The following is a 25,258-nucleotide window of genomic DNA, read 5'->3' as shown; positions in this document are numbered from 1 at the left end:
TATGCTAAATAATTATTATAGATTCATTGGAGTACTCAAATCGAATTAGATTGCAAAGGGATGCAAGACTGAATAGGAAGACTATGCTACTTCAAAAGAGACATGGTAAGATAACCATGATAGATTGTAATTATCACAAAGCTAAAATTTTACTTCTTTTATCTTTAATACTACTTTCATAATATATATTCATAACTCAGTTGATTCAAACATTTAACATATATTCAATTTTCTTTTTTTATAATATAAAGTGCTTGATTTATTATCTCTAATGATTACAGGAGCAAGTACATCTAATTCAATTTAGATACTAAAGAATTAGAAGAAGTGTGCATAGCTGAAAAAGGAAGACACCTGAGACAAAGAAAAACATTCTTGAAGGAATTGGCTATAAATCTTTCAAAAATTTTTGAAGAAGTTGAGGATATTACTGAAAACATGACTATATTAGATGATTCTGTGCAAATTGAATACCCGGCCATATTCGATATTGCTGAGAATACAGGTAATCTAAGAAGTAGCAATATCAGCACTTTATTATTTACTATTGTTATGCTTTTTATAAACAAAAAATTATCGTTTAGTGTTCAAGTTTTTAAAATTCAAACTAAGATATGGTTATATATTATAATTTTTGTATTTGAATATTGATATATTGTAATTCTTATTGTTTGATTAGCGTGCATGTAAAACTTAAACCTTGAGGTTGGCACAATGAAATTGTATTATATGATCTCATCTTTTTAATCTATAAATTGCAGTATTCGGTAATCTTTTATAAATATTATTTTTATACTTAACATGGTGAAAGAAAGATATATTTTTATATAAAGTATTTTTTGCAGATATAACTGAAACATAATTTATTATCTTAGTCATTATTAGATGTGATAGATATTGGTGACCCAGATTTTTTTTGTCGGCATTGCGACGCCATGATGTGGTATGAGGAGAGATCAGAGAAGTCCAAAACAGGATCCAATATTGAGTTCTCAATATGTTGTATGCGAGGGAAGGTACAACTGCCGTTTTTGCAACGTCCACCTCAGCTCTTGCAAGGTTTAATATCTGGAGCAGACCAGAGAAGCAAACACTTTAAGGATAATATAAGAACTTATAATAGCATGTTTTGCTTCACGTCCCTCGGAGGTAAAATAGAGACCTCTATCAATGATGGGACAGGTCCTCCCCAGTTCATTGTGAGTGGACAAAACTACCACAGAATTGGAAGCTTGGTGCCAATTGAGGGACAAAGACCAAAATTTGCGCAGTTATATATTTATGATACAGAAAATGAGGTCTCAAACAGGATAGAGATTTTCAGGTTTGTATCATGCATTCCAAACTGATTAAAAATTTATTTAGGTAGTTCGTACTTTGATTTTGGTTAATTATGAATACTAATATTTTTCAATTGATGTTTTATACAGTTCAAGAACAAACAACAACAACAATATTGACCAGTCCTTAGTTCTAGATCTCAAGGACATGATCGATCAACATAATGTTCTTGCTCACACATTTAGGATAGTGAGAAACTACCTGAATCAAGGAGATATCGCAAATATAAGGCTACGATTGTACCAAAAAAGATCAAAGGACGCGAGAGTCTACAATTTACCATCTTCTAACGAGGTCGCAGCTTTAATAGTAGGAGATTTTGATTCTGGAGATGCATGGCGTGATATTATAGTTCAATTAAAGTCCGGACATCTGCAAAGGATTCATGAGACACACACCGCATTTATTCCTCTTCAGTACCTTATGATGTTTCCTTACGGTGAAGATGGCTACCAAGAAGACATTCCTTTGCGAGAATCTCATAGGGCTGATGAAAATAGAAAGAGACAGCATGTGAGTTTAAGGGAGTTCATAGCATTTAGAATACAAGAGAGAAAGGTCGAGTATGCAACAATTGTCAATGGTGGAAGATTATTTCAGCAGTTCTTGGTTGATTGCTTTTCTATGATTGAAGTACAAAGGTTGACCTACTATCGAAACAACCAAACTAAGGTGAGGAGTGATATATACAAAGGAATTCAAGATGCAGTTGTTAGGGGTGAGACACGTGCTTCTAAAGCAGGTAAACGTATCATCCTACCTGCGTCCTTCACTGGTGGCATGAAATACATGTTTAATAATTGTCAAGATGCTATGGCAATTTGTAAGAAATATGGATATCCAGACCTCTTCATCACAATGACATGTAACTCAAATTGGCAAGAGATTGGCAGGGTTAACGATCCAAGGAACTTAAAGGTTGAAGACCGGCCGGATATATCGTGTAGAGTATTCAAAATTCAGTTGACATGATAATCTCAGATCTTAAGCAAGGAATTCCATTTGGAGTGCTAGATGCAGGTATTGCTCATCATCCAACCTTATTTTTAGAGAAATATTCCTTTAGATTGTTATAAAATAAATGGCAAAATATTTTCTTACTTAACATATTGTTGCTTTTTTATTATCACCCTTAATTTATCAAAGCACATACATAAAATAGATAGTTTAAATATAACATATAATTTTTTTTGTCTTTTTGGTATAAGGGATGTATACGGTGGAATTCCAAAAAAGAGGTCTACCACATGCTCACATTCTTTTATGGTTAAGTGGAGACCATAAGATAACAACGACAACTCAAATTGATTAGTTAATATCTTCAAAGTTGCCAGATCCTGTTCAGCACCCAAAATTATTTAGAGCTGTATCTACATATATGATTCATGGACCATGTGGTAGAGCATTCCCAAAATCTCCCTGCATGAAAGATGGGTATTACACCAAATATTATCCCAAACAGTTGTCGATGATAGTGGATACCCATCATATAGAAGACGAGACACAGGGGTGGTTATTGAGAAGAAGGGAGTCCATATGGATAACAGGAATGTGGTTCCATACAATGCATATCTACTGATGTCTTATCAAGCGCATGTTAATATAGAGTACTGCAACAAGTCGAATGCTATCAAATATTTGTTCAAGTACGTGAATAAAGGTCCAGACAGGGTAGCAGTTGGAGTTACAAAGGAAGCTTCCAGTGGAGAGGATGCTCAGGTTATTGATGAGATCAAAGAATTTTATGATTGCAGATATTTGTCTGCATGTGAGGCTGTGTGGAGAACCTTAGCGTATGATATTCATCAAAGGTGGCCTTCAGTGATGAGATTAACCTTTCATTTGCCTGGAGAGCAAAATATCATCTTTAAAGATGATGACGATCTTTAAGAAATCGTAGAAGAAGAGGAAGGAAAATGTACAATGTTCTTAGCATGGATGGAGGCCAATAAAAAATTTGAAGCAGGTCAAACTTTGACGTATGCTGAGTTTCCAAATCAATTTGTTTATGATAGAGAATCAAGGGAATGACATCCACGCAAAAGAGGGTATTCTATCGGGATGTTAAATTATGTTCCACCGGGTACAGGTGATATTTATTATATGAGAATTTTGTTAGCTGTTCAGAGAGGTTGCACAACATATGAGTCTATTAGGACAGTTAATGGAATTACATATTCTAGCTTCCAAGATGCTTGCTATTCCATGGGACTACTGTGCGATGATAGGGAATTCATTGTAGCTATTAATGAGGTAGCTGAACTTGCATCTGGTCATCAATTGAGAAAATTATTTGCGATGCTACCGATATCTAATAGCATTAGCAACCCAGAGCGTGTTTGGAATGCAACTTGGACATTATTAGCTGATGGAATACTATATGAGAGGAGAAAAGCTTTGAAAAACCAAGGTATTTTACTATGTCTTTTTTTTTATATCAAGATTGTATTCTCTTATTATCTTTATTTTTATTAATAATATTAATAGTTTTATTTTAGAATTACTTATTAAATATTTCATAAAACCACTATGTGCTTTTTCTAGGACTAAACATGACTGATGATGAATTGAAAAACCTCTGCCTTATTGAGATTGAGAAGATACTCAACAGCAATACGAGATCTTTAAGAGACTATCAATCAATGCCATATCCTGAGATGTCTCATGTTCGCCTTTTTCAGAATAAGCTAATAGAGGAGGAGTTAGCATATGACACAAATGACTTGACTCATACAAACTTATATACAGAACAAAAGATGACTCATGAGCAAAGGTTAGTATTTGATGAGATACTTAATGCTGTTATTACAGACTCTGGTGGTTTTTACTTTGTTTATGGGCATGGTGGGTGTGGTAAGACATTTATTTGGAATGGACTTTCTTCTGCTATTCGGTCTAGAGGAAAAATTGTTTTAAATGTCGCATCCAGTGGAATTGCTTCTTTACTCCTACCTGGTGGCAGAACGGCTCATTCTAGATTTTCAATACCCATTACAATTACTGATGAATCTACTTGCAACATCAAGCATGGCAGTTTGAAGGCTGAGCTGCTCATCCAAAGTAGCTTAATAATTTGGGATGAAGCTCCAATGCTCAATAAAATGTGCTTTGAAGCACTTGATCGGACACTCAGGGATCTTATGTCAGTTACCGATCAACATAAGACACATCAACCATTTGGTGGTATGGTTGTTGTTCTAGGAGGTGATTTCAGACAGATACTTCCGGTGATTCCGAAAGGAAGTAGACACGATATATTGGCATCCGCTATTAACTCATCCCATCTATGGTTATTTTGTAAGGTTCTGAAACTGCATACGAATATGAGGCTTCTAATGTCTTCTTCGGATCAAGATGAAGGTGAAATGAAGAGATTTGCTAATTGGATACTTGATGTTGGAAATGGAAATATTGACTCTGTTGTTGGTGATGAATCAGAAGTTGAAATTCCAAATGATCTATTGATTACAACTACTGATGATCCTCTCTCTCATTTGGTAAACTTTGCATATCTAAATTTGTTGCAAAACATGTCAGATTACAGGTATTTTCAGAGTAGGGCAATTCTTGCACCCACGCTTGAGAGTGTCGAGAAGGTAAACGATTTTGTCTTGACAATCTTTCTAGGGATGGAAAAGGAGTATTTGAGCTCTGACACAACATGTCAAGCTGATGAGAATGAAGATGTACAACAAGAGTGGTTCACACCAGAGTTCCTAAATGACATCAAATGTTCGGGACTACCCAATCACAAGTTGACTTTGAAGCCAGGAGTCGCTGTAATGCTACTGCGAAACATAGACCAGACTTCAGGTTTATGCAACGGGACAAGATTAATAGTTAACGAACTTGGCAGCAACGTAATTGGAACGACGGTAGTGACCGGTAGAAATATTGGAGATAAAGTGTACATTCCAAGAATGAACTTGATCCTTTCAGATTCAGGATTGCCATTTAAGTTCCAATGGAGACAATTTCCATTGACAGTATGCTTTGCAATGACCATTAACAAGAGTCAGGGTCAATCATTATCACATGTAGGGCTTTATTTGCCAAAATTAGTGTTCACCCATGGACAACTTTATGTTGCTTTGTCAAGAGTTAAGAGTCGCAGTGGCCTCAGGGTTTTAATTCTAGACGAAGACGGCAATCCAAAGTCATCAACAACAAATGTCGTGTTCAAAGAGGTTTTTAATAATATTTAGGTAAGAATAATATTATTTTTATTTTAATAGCATGTTATGATTTATACTTTTGTACAAATATTTACTATAGATATAACTAATTTATCTATAACTCTTTTTTCAGATTTAAAATGAAGTGTGTAACAAGGAGCACAACATCCTATGCCAATTGCTTTTCTAATGAAGTTAGTAAGATACTAGGTTATCGATCGATAAATTTTTATTAGCTTTTTATATAAAATTTAGTATAAAATTAACATGCTATTATTACAGTTATATATGTTCTTATTTTTTTCATGTCTCCCTCCTTATGGTTTAAGAATATTATAAACTTCAAACTCTTCTATTTATATTTTACTTTGAATAAAGATAAAACAACATATTTAACACGTTTATTATATAACAACGATGATAGTATTATACTAAATTTAAAAAAATATATGGTTATAAAATATTATTTTTAATTTAACTTATCAAATTTAAATAAAAGCCCGTGCATCACACGGGTTTAACACTAGTTTTATTTACAATCCACATCATCTCCCTTTCTCCATCATGGACCTAAGTGGAAATGAACAGTCCAGAAGGACTCTAGGGTCATCTGCTAACCCCACTACTGCTGTATATGGGAGTAGTATCTGTATACCCCCCATAAGAGCCGGTAATTTTGAGCTAAACCCTCATCACATTATCATGGTGCAGCAAAATTGCCAGTATTCTGGTCTTCCACAGGAAGAACCTACTGAGTTTCTGGCACAGTTCTTACAAATTGTTGACATAGTACGTGATAAGGAAGTAGATCAGGATGTCTACAGATTATTATTGTTTCCATTTGCCGTGAAAGATCAAGCTAAGAGGTGGTTAAATAACCAACCCATAGTAAGCATAAGAACATGGAAACAGTTATCAGACAAATTCCTGAATCAATATTTCCCTCCAAAAATGATGACACGGCTAAGGCTGGATATCCAAGGCTTTAAATAAGAGGATAATGAATCCCTTTATAATGCCTGGGAGAGGTACAGAGGGATGCTACGGAAATGCCTCTCTGAAATGTTTTCAGAATGGGTGTAGTTGGACATCTTTTACTATGGGCTTACAGAAAAGGCCCAAATATCTCTAGACTACTCAGCTGGTGGATCTATACATATGAAAAAGACCATTGAAGAGGCTCAAGAGCTCATTGATACAGTTGCTAGAAATCAATATCTATACTTAAGTATTGGGTCCTCCATGAAAGAAGAAGCTAAAGCAGTATCCACTGAACTTAGTCCTCAAGAACAAGTTGCTGAACTCAATCAGCAATTGCTTATTATAATAAAATAGTTCGCAGAATTCAAAGAGATGCTCCAAGACACTAAAAATGCTAACCAGAGTGTGGAAGCACAATTGGATCAGACAAGACAGCAGCTATCTAAACAGATAACAAAAGAATGCCAAGCTGTTCAATTAAGGAGTGGAAAGACATTGAATGTCTCAACTCAAGACAGCAGAAAGCCAAGAAAGGAACAACTAACAGAGGATGACCAACCCACTGCCCAAAATCCCTCTGAGGACAGTAAGAGCCCAGAGAGGAATGATTCTGGCGTTTAAACGCCAGAAAAGGGTAAGAAAGTGGCGTTAAACGCCCAAGGGATGGCCAATTCTGACGTCCAAACGCTAGAAAATGGTGGCAATCTAGAGTTAAACGCCGATGCAGCACCCAATTTTGGCGTTCAAATGCCAATAGGGGATCAGACACCTACAAGTGCTGATAACAACCCCCTTAAGCAGGCTTCTCCAACCACTTCTGTAGGAAATAAACCTGCAGCAACTAAGGTTGAAGAGTACAAAGCCAAGATGCCTTATCCTCAGAAACTCCGCCAAGCGGAACAGGATAAACAATTTTCCCGCTTTGTAGACTATCTCAGGACTCTTGAAATAAAGATTCCGTTTGCAGAGGAACTTGAGAAAATACCCTCTTATGCTAAGTTCATGAAAGAGATCTTAAGTCATAAGAAGGATTGGATAGAAACTGAAAAAGTTTTCCTCACTGAAGAATGCAGTGCAGTCATTCTGAAAAGCTTACTAGAAAAGCTTAAAGATCCAGAAGCTTTATGATTCTATGCACATTAGAGGGTGCTTGTACCAAGACAGCTCTATGTGATCTTGGGGCAAGTATCAACCTAATACCTGCATCCACTATCAAAAACTTGGTTTGAATGATGAAGTTAAACCAACCCGGATATGCCTTTAACTTGCTGATGGCTCCATTAAGATTCCATCAGGCGTAATTGAGGACATGATTGTCAAGGTTGGGCCATTTGCCTTTCCCACTGACTTTGTACTGCTGAAAATGGAGGAGTACAAGAGTGCAACTCTCATTCTAGGAATACCATTCCTAGCAACTGGACAAACCCTCATTGACGTCCAAAAAGGGAAGATAACCTTGAGAGTCAATGAGGATGAGTTTAGGTTGAATGCTGTCAAAGCTATACAGCATCCAACACATCAAAAGACTGCATGAGCGCTGACATTATTGACTCCCTGGTAGAAGAGGTCAATATGACTGAGAGTCTTGAATCAGAGCTAGAGGACATTTTTAAAGATGTTCTGCCTGATCTGGAGGAACCAGAGAAAACAGAAGAACCTCTGAAAACTCCTCAGGAAGAGGAGAAGCATCCTAAACCCGAGCTCAAACCACTACCACCATCCCTAAAATATGCATTTATGGGAGAAGATAACACTTTTCCAGTAATCATAAGATCTACTTTAGAGCCACAGGAAGAGAAAGTACTAATTCAGGTGCTAATGACACACAAGACAGCTCTTGGATGGTCCATAAGTGATCTTAAGGGCATTAGCCCAGCTAGATACATGCACAAGATCCTATTGGAGGATGATGCTAAGCCAGTGGTTTAACCACAGAGGCAGCTGAATCCAGCCATGAAGGAGGTAGTGCAGAAAGAGGTCACTAAGTTACTAGAGGCCAGGATTGTTTATCCTATTTCTGATAGCCCCTGGGTGAGCCTTGTCCAAGTTGTCCCTAAGAAGGGAGCATGACAGTGGTTCATAATGAAAAGAATGAACTGGTTCCTACAAGAACAATTACATGATGGCGTATGTGTATTGACTACAAAAGACTCAATACAGCCACCAGAAAGGATCATTTTCCTTTACCATTCATACACCAGATGCTAGAGAGACTAGCAGGTCATGAATACTACTGCTTTTTGGATGGCTATTCAGGTTACAACCAAATTATAGTAGATCCTCAGGACCAAGAGAAAACAGCATTCACATGTCCCTCTAGAGTATTTGCCTACAGAAGGATGCTATTCGGTCTATGTAATGCACCTGCAACTTTACAAAGGTGTATGCTCTCTATCTTCTCTAATATGGTAGAGAAATTTCTAGAAGTCTTCATGGATGACTTCTCAGTATTTGGAGACTCATTCAGCTCCTGTCTTGACCATCTAGCACTTGTTCTAAAAAGGTGCCAAGAGACTAACCTGGTTTTAAACTGGGAAAAATATCACTTTATGGTGACTGAAGGAATTGTCCTTGGGCACAAAATTTCAAACAAGGGAATAGAGGTGGATCAAGCTAAGGTAGAGGTAATTGAAAAATTACCACCTACCAATGTTAAGACAATCAGAAGCTTTCTGGGGCATGCAGGATTCTATAGGAGGTTTATAAAGGATTTTTCAAAAATTGCAAATCCTCTGAGCAATCTACTAGCTGCTGACACACCATTTATCTTTGACACAGAGTGTCTACAGGCGTTTGAGACTCTGAAAGCTAAGCTGGTCACCGCACCAGTCATTTCTGCACCGGACTGGACATTACCATTTGAACTAATGTGTGATGCCAGTGACCATGCCATTGGTTCAGTATTAGGACAGAGGGTAACAAGCTTCTGCATGTCATTTATTATGCTAGCCATGTTTTAAATAACGCGCAGAAGAATTACACAACCACAGAAAAGGAGTTACATGTAGTGGTTTATGCCATTGACAAGTTCAGATCTTATTTAGTGGGATCAAAAGTGATTGTGTACACTGACCATGCTGCTCTAAAATAGCTCCTCACAAAGCAGGATTCAAAACCCAAACTCATCAGATGGGTGTTGCTTCTTGCAAGAGTTTGATATTAAAATAAGAGACAGAAAAGGGACAGAGAACCAGGTAGCAGATCACCTATCCCGGATAGAACCAGTAGCAGGGGCATCCTCCCTCTTACTGAGATCTCTGAAACCTTTCCGGATGAGCAACTTCTTTCCATTCAGGAATTACCATGGTTTGCAGACATTGCAAACTATAAAGCTGTGAGATTCATACCCAAAGAGTACAGTAAGCAACAAATGAAAAAATTGACTTCTGACGCAAAGTACTACTTGTGGGATAAACCATATCTCTTTAAGAGGTGTGCAGATGGAGTAATCTGCAGATGTGTGCCTAGAGAAGAGGCACAGAAGATCCTATGGCATTGCCATGGATCACAATATGGAGGACACTTTGGAGGTGAGCGAACAGCCACAAAGGTTCTCCAATGTGGTTTCTACTGGCTTACTCTCTATAGAGACTCCCGAGAGTTTGTACATAACTGTGACAATTACCAGAGAGTTGGTAATCTGCCTCACAGTTATGTCATGCCTCAGCAAGAGATCCTAGAGATTGAGCTGTTTGATGTATGGGGTATTGACTTCGTGGGCCTTTTCCACCATCATACTCAAACACTTATATTCTGGTGGCAGTAGACTATGTATCTAAATGGGTAGAGGCAATTGCAACACCCACTAATGATACTAAGACAGTGATGAAGTTCCTCCAGAAGCATATCTTCAGCAGGTTTGGTGTCCCTTGATGGAGGCACTCATTTCTGTAATAAACAGCTTGACTCTGCTCTGGTCCGATATGGAATTAACCATAAAGTGGCCACTCCATATCATCCACAGACAAATGGGCAAGCTGAAGTCTCAAATAGAGAACTAAAACAAATTCTGGAACAGACTGTAAGTACCTGTAGAAGGGATTGGGCAAGAAGTCTAGATGATGCCCTGTGGGCATACAGAACCGCATTCAAGACTCCTATAGGGACCTCTCTATACTAGCTTGTGTATGGAAAAGCCTGTCATCTGCCAGTGGAACTGGAACACAAAGCCTACTGAGCAACAAGGTTCCTAAATCTTGATGCTAAGGTAGCTGGAGAGAAAAGATTACTCCAGTTGAATGAGCTAGAGGAGTTTAGACTCAATGCTTTCGAAAATGCTAAAATTTATAAAGAGAAAGCAAAAAGATGGCATGACAAAAGGTTGTCATCTAGAGTCTATGAGAAAGGACAGAAAGTCGTGCTATTTAACTCTAGGCTCAGATTGTTCCCTGGAAAATTAAAATCCCGGTGGAGGGGATCGTATGTGATTACAAGTGTGTCACCATATGGCTATGTAGAGCTTCAAGATATTGATTCTGACAAAAAGTTCATTGTTAATGGACAGAGAATCAAACATTATCTTCAAGGTGATGTTGAGCAAGAATGCTCAAAACTGAGACTAAATTAAAAAACTCAGTAAAAGTCCAGCTAAAGACAGTAAAGAAGCAGTTACTGGGAGGCAACCCAGCCATTAGCAAAAATTTAGATGTTTATAACAATTACATAAGTCCATTTAATTTTGTTGTTCATGTTTAGTAAAGCTTTTCAGTGAACAAGTCAGGGAAATGAAGGTTCAGAACATAAAGCAGAAGAATCACAGAGAAAAAAAGCTCACTGGCATCAAAATGCCAGTAAAGAGGCAATTTGGGCGTTAAACGCCAGTAAAGGTATCATTCTGGGCATTAAACGCCAGAATGGGCAGCATTCTGGGCGTTTTACGCCAGAAATGGCAGCATTCTGGGCGATCACAAAAACGCCCAGTAAAAAAGAATTTCTGGCGTTTAACGCCAGCCAAGGTACCTGGCTGGGCGTTAAACGCCCAAAATGGCCACCAGATGGGCGTTAAACGCCATAATGGCTATCATTCTGGGCGTTTAATGCCAGAACAGCTAGGGGAGAGGTAATTTCGTTTCCAATTCAATTTTTTTCGAATTTTCATGTTTTAAATCAAAATTTTCTGCATCCAAACATTATAAACATTCATTTTTTAATTTCCATTGACAAAAATTTATAATCTTATAAATTCTTTTTAATTCTTTTTCAATTCTTTTCAAATCCTTTTCAAAAACTCATTCATATTTCCAATTTCTTTTCAAATCTTTTTAAACACATTCCTATTATCTTTTAATTCTTAGATGCATAAACAAAAATTCAGATCTAACTTCCTCATATCTTTTTCATATCTCTTAAATTTTGAAAACAATCTTCTCTTTTTCATATTATGTTTATCTTTTATCAATCATATCTTTCAAATCATATCTTTTTCTAAAAATTTCGAACCCCTTCCCTCCCTGCCCTTTATTTATAAATTCGGCCATCCCCTCTCCTCCATCATTCGAATCCTTCTCTCCATCTATTCATCTTCTTTCTTTTTATTTTCCTTGAGGACAAGCAAATCTCTATGTTTGGTGTGATTTCTGTGATCCCTGAGTTAAAACAAACTAATCTCATGGCACCCAAAGGAAGACAAACCGCTTCAAAAGACAAGAAAGAGAGCAATCCAAAACCACGTTGGATGCATGAGAACTTCTGCACCAAAGAACATATAGACCATTATTTCAAAATTCTGTGCAGAAGATCAGTGATCCCGGAAGTTAGGTTCAATCTGAAAGAAGATGAATATCCGGAGATCCAAGAGCAGATTCAAAACAGGGGCTAGGAAGTCCTGGCAAATCCTGAGATACATGTTGGAAGAAACATGGTCCAGGAATTTTATGCAAATTTGTGGATGACAGAAAAGCAAAGATTAGAGGGAACTGCTTTCTACTCCTTCCGGACTATGGTCAAAGGGAAGATTATTTACTTCTACTTTGACAAAGTGAGAGAAGTTCTTAAACTTCCTCAACTACAAGATGATCCAGAGTTCTTTAATAGGAGAATGGCCAAGGATAAAAGGCTAGATCAAGTTCTAGAGGACATATGCCTCCCTGGAACCAAGTGGATTACTAATTCAAAAGGTGTCCCAAACCAACTAAAGAGAGGTGATCTCAAACCAGTTGCTAAGGTTGGCTGGATTTCATTGGGCATTCTATACTCCCAACCAGCAACTGATCTGAAGTCACTGTCAAGAGGGTAGTGATGATTCACTGTATTATGCTGGGGAAGGAGGTAGAGATTCATCAGCTGATCCCTGCTGAAATTTACATGTTTACAAACAAGGAATCCACTGAGGCCAAATTGGCCTACCCAAGCTTGATTAGTCTGTTATGCAAAGATGCGGGGGTACAGATGGGTGTGGATGAATATATCACAGTTGAATGCCCAATCATCAAAAAAGTGATGGATGGACCTCAAATTCAAGATAACCTCATCAAGAGGGGGGCACATGAGCTCCTCCCAGAAATTCCTCAATTTGACTACTGGGCCCGCTTAGAAGCATCTGTCACCAAGCTGCAAGAAGCTGTGAATCAACTCAAAGAAGAACACAGAATCAAAACAGCATGCTCTGCAAAATGCTCATAGAACAAGAGAACAAGGGCGCGAGATACAGGAGCTAAAGCGTCAAAAGCTGTCCCTTGAAGAGTTGAACGTCCGACAGATTGAAGGAGCACCTACCCCTCAAAATCAAGGTTGTTGAGTCCCAACTCTGTGATAATTTTATTATTAGAAACCTATTATAAGAGTTACATGAGCATTAGTATTAGAGTTATTTATTTTTATGTCTTTAATTTCCTTTCTTTTATTATTAATTGTCTGCTTTTATGTTTATTTTATGTCTTATTTTTATTACATGATTATTAAAAGTTTAGTGTCTATGTCTTAAAAGCTATGAATGTCCCATGAATCCTTCACCTTTCTTAAATAAAAGAAATGTTTTCTGAAAAAGAAAAAAAATACATGGATTACGAATTTTATATTGGAAATAATCTAATTATTTTGATGTGGTGGCAATACTTTTTATTTTCTAAATGAATGCTTGAACAGTGCATATTTTTTAGAGTGAGGTTTATGAATGTTAAAATTGTTGGCTCTTGGAAGAATAATGAAAAAAGAGAAATGTTATTGATAATCTGAAAAATCATAAAATTGATTCTTGAAGCAAGAAAAAGTAGTGAAGAACACAAAGCTTGCGAAAAAAAAGAAGCAAAAAAAATAAAGAAAAAGAAACAAAAAGAAACAAAAGCAAGCAAAAAAAGCCAATAACCCTTTAAACTAAAAGGCAAGGGTAAAAAGGACCCAAGGCTTTGAGCATTAATGGATAGGAGGGCTCAAAGAAATAAATCCTAGCCTAAGCGGCTAAACCAAGCTGTCCCTAACCATGTGCTTGTAGCGTGAAGGTGTCAAGTGAAAAGCTTGAGACTGAGCGGTTAAAGTCGTGGTCCAAAGCAAAAAGAGTGTGCTTAAGAGCTCTGGGCACCTCTAACTAGGGACTCTAGCAAAGCTAAGTCACAATCTGAAAAGGTTCACCCAGTTATGTGTCTGTGGCATTTATGTATCCGGTGGTAATACTGGAAAACAAAATGCTTAGGGTCACGGCCAAGACTCATAAAGTAGCTGTGTTCAAGAATCAACAAACTGAACTAGGAGAATCAATAACACTATCTGAATTCTGAGTTCCTATGGATGCCAATCATTCTGAACTTCAAAGGATAAAGTGAGATGCCAAAAATGTTCAGAAACAAAAAGCTACTAGTCCCACTTATTTAATTGGAACTGAGCTACATTGATATTTGAAATTTATTGTATTTTCTCTTCTTTTTAATCTATTTTGTTTTTAGTTGCTTGGGGACAAGCAACAATTTAAGTTTGGTGTTGTGATGAGCAGATAATTTATACCCTTTTTGGCATTGTTTTTACATAGTTTTTAGTATATTTTAGTTACATTTTATTATATTTTTATTAGTTTTTATTCAAAAATCACATTTCTGGAATTTACTATGAGTTTGTGTGTTTTTCTGTAATTTCAAGTATTTTCTGGCGGAAATTGAGGGATCTGAGCAAAAATCTCATTCAGAGGCTAAAAAAGGACTGCAGATGCTGTTGGATTCTGACCCTCCTGCACTCGAAGTGTATTTTCTAGAGCTACAGAAGCCCAATTGGCGTGCTCTCAATCGCATTGGAAAGTACACATCTTGGGCTTTCCAGCAATATATAATAGTTTATGCTTTGCCCGAGATTTGATGGCCCACACTGGCGTTAAAATCCAGCCAAAAATTTTCTGGCGTAAAATGCCAGAACTGGCACCTTTCTTGGCGTTAATCGCCATTTTGGCACTCAAGGTGGTGTTTAACGCCAACTTTAGGCATATGCACGTGAAAGCTTGAAATCTCAGCCCAAACACACACCAAGTGGGTCCCAGAAGTGAATTTTTGCACTATCTGCACTTAGTTACTCATTTTTCTGTAAACCTAAGTTACTAGTTTAGTATAAAAACTACTTTTAGAGATTCATTAAGCACCTTATGACATTTTACACTTCATATTGTATCTTCTACAGTATGAGCCTCTAAACCCCATAGGTGGGGGTGAGGAGCTCTGCTGTGTTTCAAAGGATTAATATAATTACTACTGTTTTCTATTCAATCACGCTTTCTATTCTAAGATACTCACTCGTACTTCAATATAGAGAATATGATGATCCGTGACACTCATCATTATCCTCAAATCTATGAACGCATGCCTGACAACCACTCCCATTCTATCTGAGCTCAACGTAGTCATTGGACAACAGCTTGAGTGCGTATCTCTTGGGTATCTAATACACGGACCGAGCCCGTGAGACTAGTATCTTCGTGGTATAGGCTAGAACCAATTGGCAGCATTCCTAGGATCCGAAAAGTCTAAACCTTGTCTGTGGTATTCTGAGTAGGATCTAAAAAGGGATAACTGTGACGGGCTTCAAACCTGCGAATGTTGGGCACAGTGACAGTGTGCAAAAGGACAAGGGTCCTATTCCGACACCAGCGGAAACCGACAGATGATTAGCCGTGTGGTAGCTGTACATGGTATTTTTCATCCGAGACGAGAAATCCGACAGTTGATTAGCCGTTCAGAGATCGTACCTAGTATTTTTCATCCGAGAGGATCATAAAGCTTGCCATTGAAGGAAGCCATGCATGTTTGGAGAAGAAGACAGTAGGAAAGCAGAGATTCAGACGACAGAGCATCTCCGAAACCTCAGCCTGTTTCTCATTACTGAATCACAAGTACTATTTATTTCATGTTATTTATTTTTCATAAATACAATCACTCTTATCATTAATCTCCTGACTAAGATTTACAAAATAACCATAGCTTGCTTCAAGCCAACAATCTCCGTGGGATCGACCCTTACTCACGTAAGGTATTACTTGGACGACCCAGTGCACTTGCTGGTTAGTTGTGCGGAGTTGTAAAAAGTGTAATCACAATTTCGTGCACCACCTGCGTCAATGGAGGTGCCTCCGGCTGGGCCGGCTCCTACTCATCGGATGCGGAAGAGTCCGGAAGAGGGGGTAACTCAACACCCTGTGCCATGAATGCCTGATCCACTCTATCAAGGCATCACATGATATGGTGCTCAGTGCGCTCTATGAACCGGAACAGGTGCTGAACCAGAAGGTAGGTCCGCTGGGGTGCTGGTATTGGTGGTAAAGGTATTGTTGCTGCTGCTGAAGAGGGTGTAACTACCTCCAGTGCTGCTCTGGCTCGAGACCGGCGCCTGGATGCGGGCTTCTCGTGCACCCATGTCCCCCATGGAATCGTCACCTCCTCCTTCTCAGGGAGGGTGGGGGTGGAGACACATCATCTGCTAGCCACGAAACGCTGACTCTCTGGATCATCTGTGTGACCAATGTCGGAAATGGGAATGAGCAACGGATGTGAGCGCGCCACATGAACCTCCTAATCAGCTGGGGGAAATATACCTCCTTCCCCTCCAGGACACAGCTGATTAGGACAAGCATGGAAACTGAAATCTCAGAGAAATGAGTGGTCGGCATGACGTAATGGGCAAAGATCTGCTGTCGCGTCCTGGCCTCCCTAGTCAGATAAGTAAATAGCATCCCCTTGGGCTTCCTTTTGTCAGAGTCCATCACCCAAGGGGCATCCGGGGTGGCGACTACATCCCTCAAAGCATCATAATCGAATGTCATACAGTGCAACTCCACCTCAACCAGCTCAAAAGCATCCTTCTCACTGGTCTTAGGCCTACAGTGGAGTGCATCCTCAATGGCGGCTTTCGTGATTGGCACTTGGCTGCCTCTGATGAGAACCAACTCAAGGGTGTATCTGAAGAAGTTACAATAAAACTCTTGAACCCAAGATCTGTTCACCCTACCCAGCTCTCTATCAATGAAATCCTGGCCCATTCTCTCAATATGGTTATTAATGGTTAGCCTCAGGTCAGATGGAATGGCCAGCTTCTTTTTTATATTCAGGTTCTTTTTATTGTAGCTTGGGAAATGAAGTTCACAGTATAGGTTAGGGAACCTATCTGTGTTTGGGACAGGCAGCAATTGATCGGCCTTCTCCTTATCATTAATCGGGTTTTTTGTATAGTCCACAAAAGGAGAGGTAGAAGGGGCCTGAGATTTTTTCCTCTTTCTTGAGGTAGTAGCCTTGGCTGTACCTCGATCAGCCATCCTAAAAAGCAGATATGACAGGATATAAACAATTAAGCCAAGTAGAGGAATAGAAAGCAAGGAATGACATATTCAGAATACAAGACGAGTGACAAGCAATCATGAAGTGAGTCAAAAATGATGAAAACTTGGAATGCAAGTAATCACAGGAAACAAAGCCATAAACCAAGATTTCAAACAATAAGTCCACAATGCTTGTGTATTAGGTTCAATAAGCATCATACCCAAAAGAATGATCAATGGGTTAGTTTAAGATCAAAAAGAAAGTTATCAAGTTAATCACGTTAAAGGTTAGAAAGTTGGTTATAACATTAGTGGTATGACGGCTATTGGTTTACTCAATAGAAGTTCAACAAGCAAACTCACAATCATGAGGAAAGGATGTACTAATTGATGATGAAACATCAAAAATGCATGAAAGCATATAAATGGGAAGCAAGTCATCAACAAGTGTCACGGTCACTAAATGTACAACAATTGGTGTTTGCAAAAGTGAAATATGTGCTTTGTGTAACTAAATCAAGTTAGAAACCAGTTTGAGTCAAGAGAGTTACACGAGCGAAATGCACCAATTAGTGCAAAAGAATGAACTGCATTTAGGGGAATTGCAAGTTAAAAGCAAATGGGAAGCTTGTTGTGAGTCAAAAATGCATTTGCTTTAACTTGAAAAGTGAAAGCACATGAAGGTTCAATGCGTATCACGGAAGCACAATGAACAAGAAAAAGCCGAGCAAATTAGCCTAGAAATTGAACTTGGCGTAAGTCAAACAAAACTTAATTTCTATAATACCAAGTTCAGTTCTAGGTAACGAGTTTAAAACCAAAATAGTTTCGAGAAATTTGGGCAGCATTCCGGCAGTAATTCAAATGTTCCTGGATAGCAGAAAGCAGCAAAACAGATTACAGATGAATCCCAGTCATAACCAACAGGTAGATTAATCATGGAATGCATATGATTCGGGTAGCATTAATCAAGCAAGGTAGCAGGAGAATCAAGTCACATGAAACAAACACAGTATATCATACCAACATCACTCAGCAAAGCATGCAACATTCAAACAAATAAACACAAACGGAGCAGTTATCAAGCCTAGGATCTTCTAACCACAACCTAGCTACCTAACAACCTAGGATCAAGTAAAACATGCAGGAGGTAAGGAACCTGGAGTGCAGAGGCAGAGAGAAATAGAATGGGAGAATGGAAAGGAGGAGGTAGCAGAGCTGTAGCACTACCCAAGAATGGTAGCAGCGCAGTGGAGCTTGCGGTGGTTGTTGAAGGAGAGTAGGAGAAGTGAGTAAAGGTGTGGCTCAAAGAACAGGGAAGCAAGGAGCAGAGATGGGGTTCGACTGGGTGAAGCAGAGAAAGGGTTGATGAGGGTTGGTGGTTGCGGGTCACCGTCGACAACAATGGTTGCCACGGCAGTTGCTGGCGGCGATTGGTCGACAGAGATGAGAGAGAGATGGGTGAGAGGAGAAACGGTGAGAGAAAGGAAGCGAGGAAAAGAGAAAGAGAGGAGGGAAGAGGATGACGGTGGCGGCTGTGAGGTCGCCGGTGTGGTGGTCGCGGTGTTGGTTTTGGGAGTAAAGAGGGAGGAGAAGGAACGTTAGAGAGAAGAGGGGTTTAGGGTACGGGACTGCGCTATGGGCCTCGCGTGGATGGGGTTATGGTTTTTGAATCCACGCGTGCGCGCACCGTGCGCGTTATAACGACCCAATTTCTGGTACGTCATGATCATACTAGAAACTGAGCGCTACCAACTTGTCTACCTAATTATTATCTATTCTTTATTATATGAGCCTGATTCGTTGTTAAAAGCGTAGTTATTTTACGAGGTACTTTTTTTTTTAAAAACGTTTGGATTAACAAACAATTGACAATATTCGGTGATCCAGCCTTTATTAGAGTATAGACTTTTAGTTAGAACACCCCTAGACATAGCTAGATAATAACTATATACATATATATACATACAACATCCCAGGTCCTGACCTGTTCAAGAAGTCCCTAAGCTGGCGCCCAAGCTAGCCTAGACTCTATACTCACCTAGTCCCTCTAAACTACTAAAGCGAGGGAAAATACGTTCTAGGTCTTCAAAACTCAAGTCAGGTGGATCATCATCAAAAGTTGGAAGGTCGTCTACTAATCCTCTGCACGATCATATGTCATCAAAGAACGTCTCTCAAGTACTTCATCGAGTGGCCACATAACAGCAACATCGTACGGAGGACTTAGGTTAAAATTTGTAGATAAACAGGGTGCAGACGTTGGCTGGCCTCACAATATATACATATAAACAGGTAACGGAGTTCACTCTAGACTCAGAAGACTACCTAGAGCAGAATCATCTTTGCAGAACAGTCATCAGCAAACTATGGAAGGGTACTCATGCTTCCATCTGAAGGGGGAAGGGAGAGAGAAGGGGTAAGAACTGGGGAGTTCTTAGTAGGGCCGGGGTTATTAGTTACGTTCATTAATTCCGTGTTATTTAGCAGATAAATAGCAGAATACTGAGAAGCAGTAGACAGAAGAAACAGATAAATAGAGAAAATAGAGAAAACAAAAAGCAAAACACAAACAAAAGAATACAAGAAAACAAAACACAGACACAGAGAATAGAATGAAAACAAAGAAGGCATACATTCAAACAACAATCATAACAGAGGAAATGCGCAACCAAATATGATGCATGTCTAGCCCTAGTGCAGGTAATGAGCTCATCTGTCGGTTACATACCCGCTCCTGACGTTACCCAGCAACCTCTGTCTGGATAAGGCTTTCCTGTTGGCAATATCCACTGCAAGCAACCTTTGTCTTGCAGGGCGGCACTTATTAGCCAATATACGCCCAACACACTCACTGTAAGCAACCTCTGTCTTACAGGAGCAACAATATACTCACTGTAAGCAACCTCTGTCTTACAGGAGCAACAACACACTCACTGTAAGCAACCTCTATCTTACAGGAGCAACAACACACTCACTGTAAGCAACCTCTGTCTTACAGGAGCACACTCATCTCGATACCTCTGTAAGCAACCTCTGTCTTACAGTAAAGCATTATAGCAAGGTATCCCAGGAAAGCGTTCTCAGTGGTCGTACCACCATCTATCTGACTGCCTCTCTGCAGCAGATTCTTACATAATCATTCTCATTATCATCATTCATTAACATTCTCATTATTCATCATCACTTTCACATTCTTATGCAGTACCTCTTTCTTTCTCTGTTCAATCATGCTATACAAACTCTACACCTTTTACTTTTACAACATCTTAACTCAAACCATTTCTCTTTATCACATTACTCTTATCTCTTTGTCTTTTTACTTTGCTCTGATTACTCTTTTCTCTGTATCCCTTTATTCTTCTCTGGTTACTCTGTTCTCTGTGTTTCTTTACTCTGCTTTGATTTCTCTGCTTAACATATGTATTTAAAGCTTATGTAAATTTCGGTATGAATACTTAGTCTGTTCCAAGTATAGGTTCATTAATTCTATACTGAAATAGTTTAACTTTTCATATTATACCTAACTCTAGTTGGAACTCAAGAACTAACTATGTTGCCCTAGTTCGTTCACTAATCTCTGTCTGTTTTTCTGTCATTAAAACTTTACAGACTTTTTCTTCGACTTTTATCTTTTCTTCAACTTTTTATCTTTCTTTTATCTTTGCCTCACTAACATGTTATTACCACTCCCTAAGTATTTTATGAAGGTAATTATGAGATTCTGCACTTAAAGTTGTCTTTCTAAAACTTTTACAGAAAACTGCCTTTTTTGCATTATTTTATTATTTTTATTAAAATATTATTTTTAATTAAATATTATTATTTAATATTTTATTATTATTTATTATTTTATTAATATATTTTCGAAAATTACCCTACTTTAACTTTTAACCTTTAAAATTTACTTTTTACCACCCGTAACTTTTAATATTTCTACTTTGACCACCCTAACTTTTAGAAATTACAAAATAACCCCCCAAACACCAAATTAATTACTTCCTTGCCCTTTTATGAATCAAAAAGGTGTTTTTCATTGTTCTTCACCACACTCAAAGTGTTCTTTGTGTTCTTCATAAATTCTTCAGATTCTTTCTCTGTTTTTACCCGTTTTTCAGTCTTTTTAGCAACCGATTTTTACCATAATTGATAATAAATTAGCAGCCAATAAAACCCCATCTTTTCTGCATGATTTTAACACAAATTGAACCCCAATTTAAGGGTTAGGGTTTCGTTTTCCAGCAGCCACAAGAACACAAGTTCATAGCTTGAATTTCATCAAAATTTCACCAAATTTTCAACAAGAATCACTCATATAAACAATCAATTTCAAGCACAACCAAACCATATCATAATTACACAACTCAAACACAATCAATCAAGATTAAATTTTTCAAACCCTACTTGGTTTTGCTGCTCCTAATTCGGTTAGACTTTCAGGTGGTCCTTAAGCACTTTTTCCTTCTAAATCACATCAAGAACAACTTTAAATCCAAAAACCCTCAACTAACCAAATATCACTCAGCATGTCAGGAAGTGATTTATAACCTTATACTTGCTGTAAATTCACGTTTCTTGGCCCTCAAATCAAGTTAAGCATGATTCCTAAGGAAAAACATCAAGAAAACACATGTTTTGCATTGTTTTCCTTGAAAACCGAATTGAAGAGGGAGGGAGACAGCCATCTCACCTTATTTCCAGCCTTGATAAGTTATATGGTTTTTTAGAGGAAGAAGAGAGGATCATTTTGGTGAAATTGGAATTTTGATTTGAGTTTTAGTTCAGAAGAAATCAAGCTTTGAAGATTAAGTGTTCATGAAAGTTTCTCTCTTTTCTCTCTTGTTATTTTCGGCCAAAATGAAAAAATGAGACAGCCTTGGAGTGTCTTGGGGGTGTAGGGTGAGTTATGATTGGTTGGCTTGAAGGTGGATTAAAATAATATTAAAATATCTCAGGTGTATAACTACTAAAACTAGGTGTATCGGAACACACGTAAAAACATCTCTAAAAATTCTTTTCTGAGCTACTAGCATAAAAGACACTAGTAACATATTTAATATGAGAATAAAGCATGTATAATGAGGCCTTAGCATTGCTAAAGTCATCAGAGAGTACCGGTGCTAAGCTGCACTGGTAAACTGTGAACCCGGTTAAACCGATTTCCTGTTTTTAACTAAAACAGACCAGTAACCTTATAATATCATTCAAGAAGCTTCTAATACTAATATAATGATAATATTATCCTATTATCTCTCTTCTCTCATGAATCGAGTCCGATTCATCAAACTGAGACTATTTACAAAAAACAGAATCAAAATTCTTAACCGATACGGTTCAAAAACTGGGTTTTTCGTGACTACGTTATCGAGCGTGCCTCAGAAAAGGTTCTATCTTAAAGATGACATAATGACAATGAGGATTGAGATACTTGATGATATATCAGAGGTTCTCCCCTTACTGATCTTCCGGAGGATTTCGTGCCTTCGGAAAAGATCTCGCATACTCGAAAATCAGGGTTGTTACACGCGTCCACGTGGATGGACAAAATAAGGGGTAGACGCAGAAGCACCAAGCGCGCCTAGGTGTGGACGGAAATATGTGCATGGACGCGTACGCGTGATGTACGCATCCGCGTGGGATAGGAGTTGGGCTAGAGGCTTGATGTTGGCCGGGAGTTAGCACAACTCTCGGGTCCTAAGTATGGGAGTTGTATCAGCGCCTCGACGCGTACGCGTCATGTACACGTGCGCATGCTCTTTTTTAAACGCAATCGACGCGTATGCGTGCTGTACGCATACGCATGCATGAGGTTTGTTCTAGAAGCTTAATGTTTGCGCAAGGGTTGCCCAACTCTCTGGAAAATGAACCAGGGGTGCATCTGCTCATGGACGCGTGCACGTATAGCATGCGCGCGCGTCCCTGCTTTTTTTATATAGGGATACAAAAAAAGCTAAACATCTCCCTAACACTGCTCACAACTCTAAACTAATCAAAATACAAAATCACGAAAATCTTTTTTTTGGTTTTGAAACTTTTCCAACTACTAGCAAGCAAATTTTGCATGTTATGCAACAACCAACCGAATTATTGATAAGAGACTATATGAAGAGAAAACTACCTACAATGGTAACTCAATCATTTATTAATCAAAGCTACAAGAGAGTGGAAAGAGTCTACCATGGTGGGGTGTCTCCCACCTAGCACTTTTAGTTTAAGTCCTTAAGTTGGACATTTGAGATGCTCTTTGTCATGATGGCTTGTGCTTGTACTCATCCTTGATTCTCCAAGGATCTTTGCTCCTCAAATGGTTGACAGAAATTCCAACCATCTTCATCAAGTTTGGATGGAGTTCCACCCAAGATATGAGCTCCCATAGTTGGTCTTCATGCTTTGATCCAGGATCCCATATCTTATTTTTGCACTCGTCTTCAAGTTGATCTTCATGCTTTTTCCGTTCGGGTGGTCAGCATATAGAATTCTCTTTAGTACACCAAGTATTCTTCCTAGACCCATACAAAGTAGCATGCTTGCTATCATGGTCCCTATGCCTTGAAAACTTGACCTCAATGATCCTAATTCCCAACTTCTGATGCACGGAAAACTTGTCTCGTGACAATTTTCCTTCGGCAAGTGTACCGAATTCGTCTCAAGTAAAAACTCACAATAGAGTGAGGTCGAATCCCACAGAGATTGATTGATCAAGCAATTTTAATTAGAGGAATGTTCTAGTTGAGCGAATCAGTATTTGAGTTGAGAATTGCAGAAAATAAAATGGCAGGAAGGTAAATAACAGAAGAAGTAAATTCTAGAAATAAAGAGCTGGAAATAAATGACGGAAAGTAAATTGCAGAATTGTAAATGGGAATGGGGTAATTGCTCATAAAAGTAAATGACAGAAATTAAAGAGAATGGGTAAGATCAGAAATGGTGAGTTCATTGGGCTCAGGAGATGTTGCATTCTTCGGATCAATTTCATTTTCATCTCTTCCTCAATCAATGCATTCATTATCTCCTTGGCAATATTAAGTGATCGAATTATAATTCCTTGTAATTCGATCTCTCAAATCTTGATCAATAACCAATTCCTTGGTTAATTGCTCATGAGAAGAGATGAAGTATGGTCACTGATTATACCACATGCATTTCCCAAATCAAGTATTGAGAGGATTATAGTCACATATCCATCCAAACCCAATTTGGTCCAGCATGAGAAAGCATTTCTAGCATGATCTCTTCATTCTTCTTTCAAGGTTCAGAAGAGATCCAAGTTTGAATAGCTTCTTTTCCAAGATAACTATCCAATTGGATGAAGATCTAAAGCTTTCAAGTAAAATCAAAAGAACAGATCGAAGAAGAATAATGAAAACTAGTATTGATCCACAAATTACAACAGAACTCCCTAACCCAATGAAAGGGATTTAGTTGTTCATAGCTCTGGAAAATGAAAGCAAAGATGGAGAATACATGATGAAAACAAAACTAGAAGTGCAGAGAATGGTAAAATACAGAGAGTAGTTTTCCCAATTTCCAATCTTTCTAATCAATTCAAAGCTACTCCTATATATACTACTCTTCTGATCTTCTAGTTGGCTCTCTAAGTCTTGGGTATGGGCCTTTGGATCTTGAGTTTGAAGCAGTTATCTTCTTCATTGAGCTTAGCTTTACTTGCAGAGAGAACGTGTGAAGTGGGCAGGGACTTTAGCTTAGGACGTTAGTGGTGTTAACGTTAAGTAAAAATGTAGGTTCGAGAACGTTAGTGACAATCACCTTTTTCACTAACGTTCCTTACCCAAGTTAGAGCCACGTTAACCTCAACGTTAGTGGCACAAACGTTGCCACTAACGTTGCCTCTTGGTCCTTCACACACGTTATTGGGACTTACCTTTCCCAATAACGTTGAGAAGCTCCCCCTTTCTTACGTTAGAGTCCACGTTAACTTAGTTAACGTGGCTCTTAACGTTAGCTTGCCAACCTTCGAGAACGTTAGTGACACTTACCTTTGTCACTAACGTTCCAATGTGCCCCTATCTCCCACGTT

At 38.4% G+C, this 25,258-nt stretch overlaps 1 protein-coding gene across 1 annotated transcript; it reads left to right on the top strand.

Annotated features, from left to right (window-relative positions):
- Positions 1 to 3,402: 3,402 nt before the first annotated feature.
- LOC140180634 (uncharacterized) lies at positions 3,403 to 5,660 on the top strand. Its single transcript, XM_072221890.1, has 3 exons — positions 3,403 to 3,751; positions 3,886 to 4,401; positions 5,650 to 5,660. The coding sequence occupies exons 1-3, from the start codon at positions 3,403 to 3,405 to the stop codon at positions 5,658 to 5,660; spliced, it is 876 nt and encodes a 291-aa protein (XP_072077991.1).
- The last annotated feature ends 19,598 nt before the right edge of the window (positions 5,661 to 25,258 follow it).

The sequence above is a fragment of the Arachis hypogaea genome, chromosome 17, assembly GCF_003086295.3.
Source record: "Arachis hypogaea cultivar Tifrunner chromosome 17, arahy.Tifrunner.gnm2.J5K5, whole genome shotgun sequence".
NCBI lineage: Eukaryota > Viridiplantae > Streptophyta > Magnoliopsida > Fabales > Fabaceae > Arachis > Arachis hypogaea.
The sequence above is the reverse complement of the archived record's forward strand: the minus strand, read 5'-3'. Positions and strand labels throughout refer to the sequence as shown.

What these genes read in the sequence shown, in the direction of transcription:
- LOC140180634 (XM_072221890.1), top strand. Translation starts at nt 3,403, where the DNA reads ATGTTAAATTATGTTCCACCGGGTACAGGTGATATTTATTATATGAGA. An exon ending in AAAAGCTTTGAAAAACCAAG is followed by an intron (nt 3,752 to 3,885) that starts GTATTTTACTAT and finishes TGCTTTTTCTAG; the next exon opens with GACTAAACATGACTGATGAT.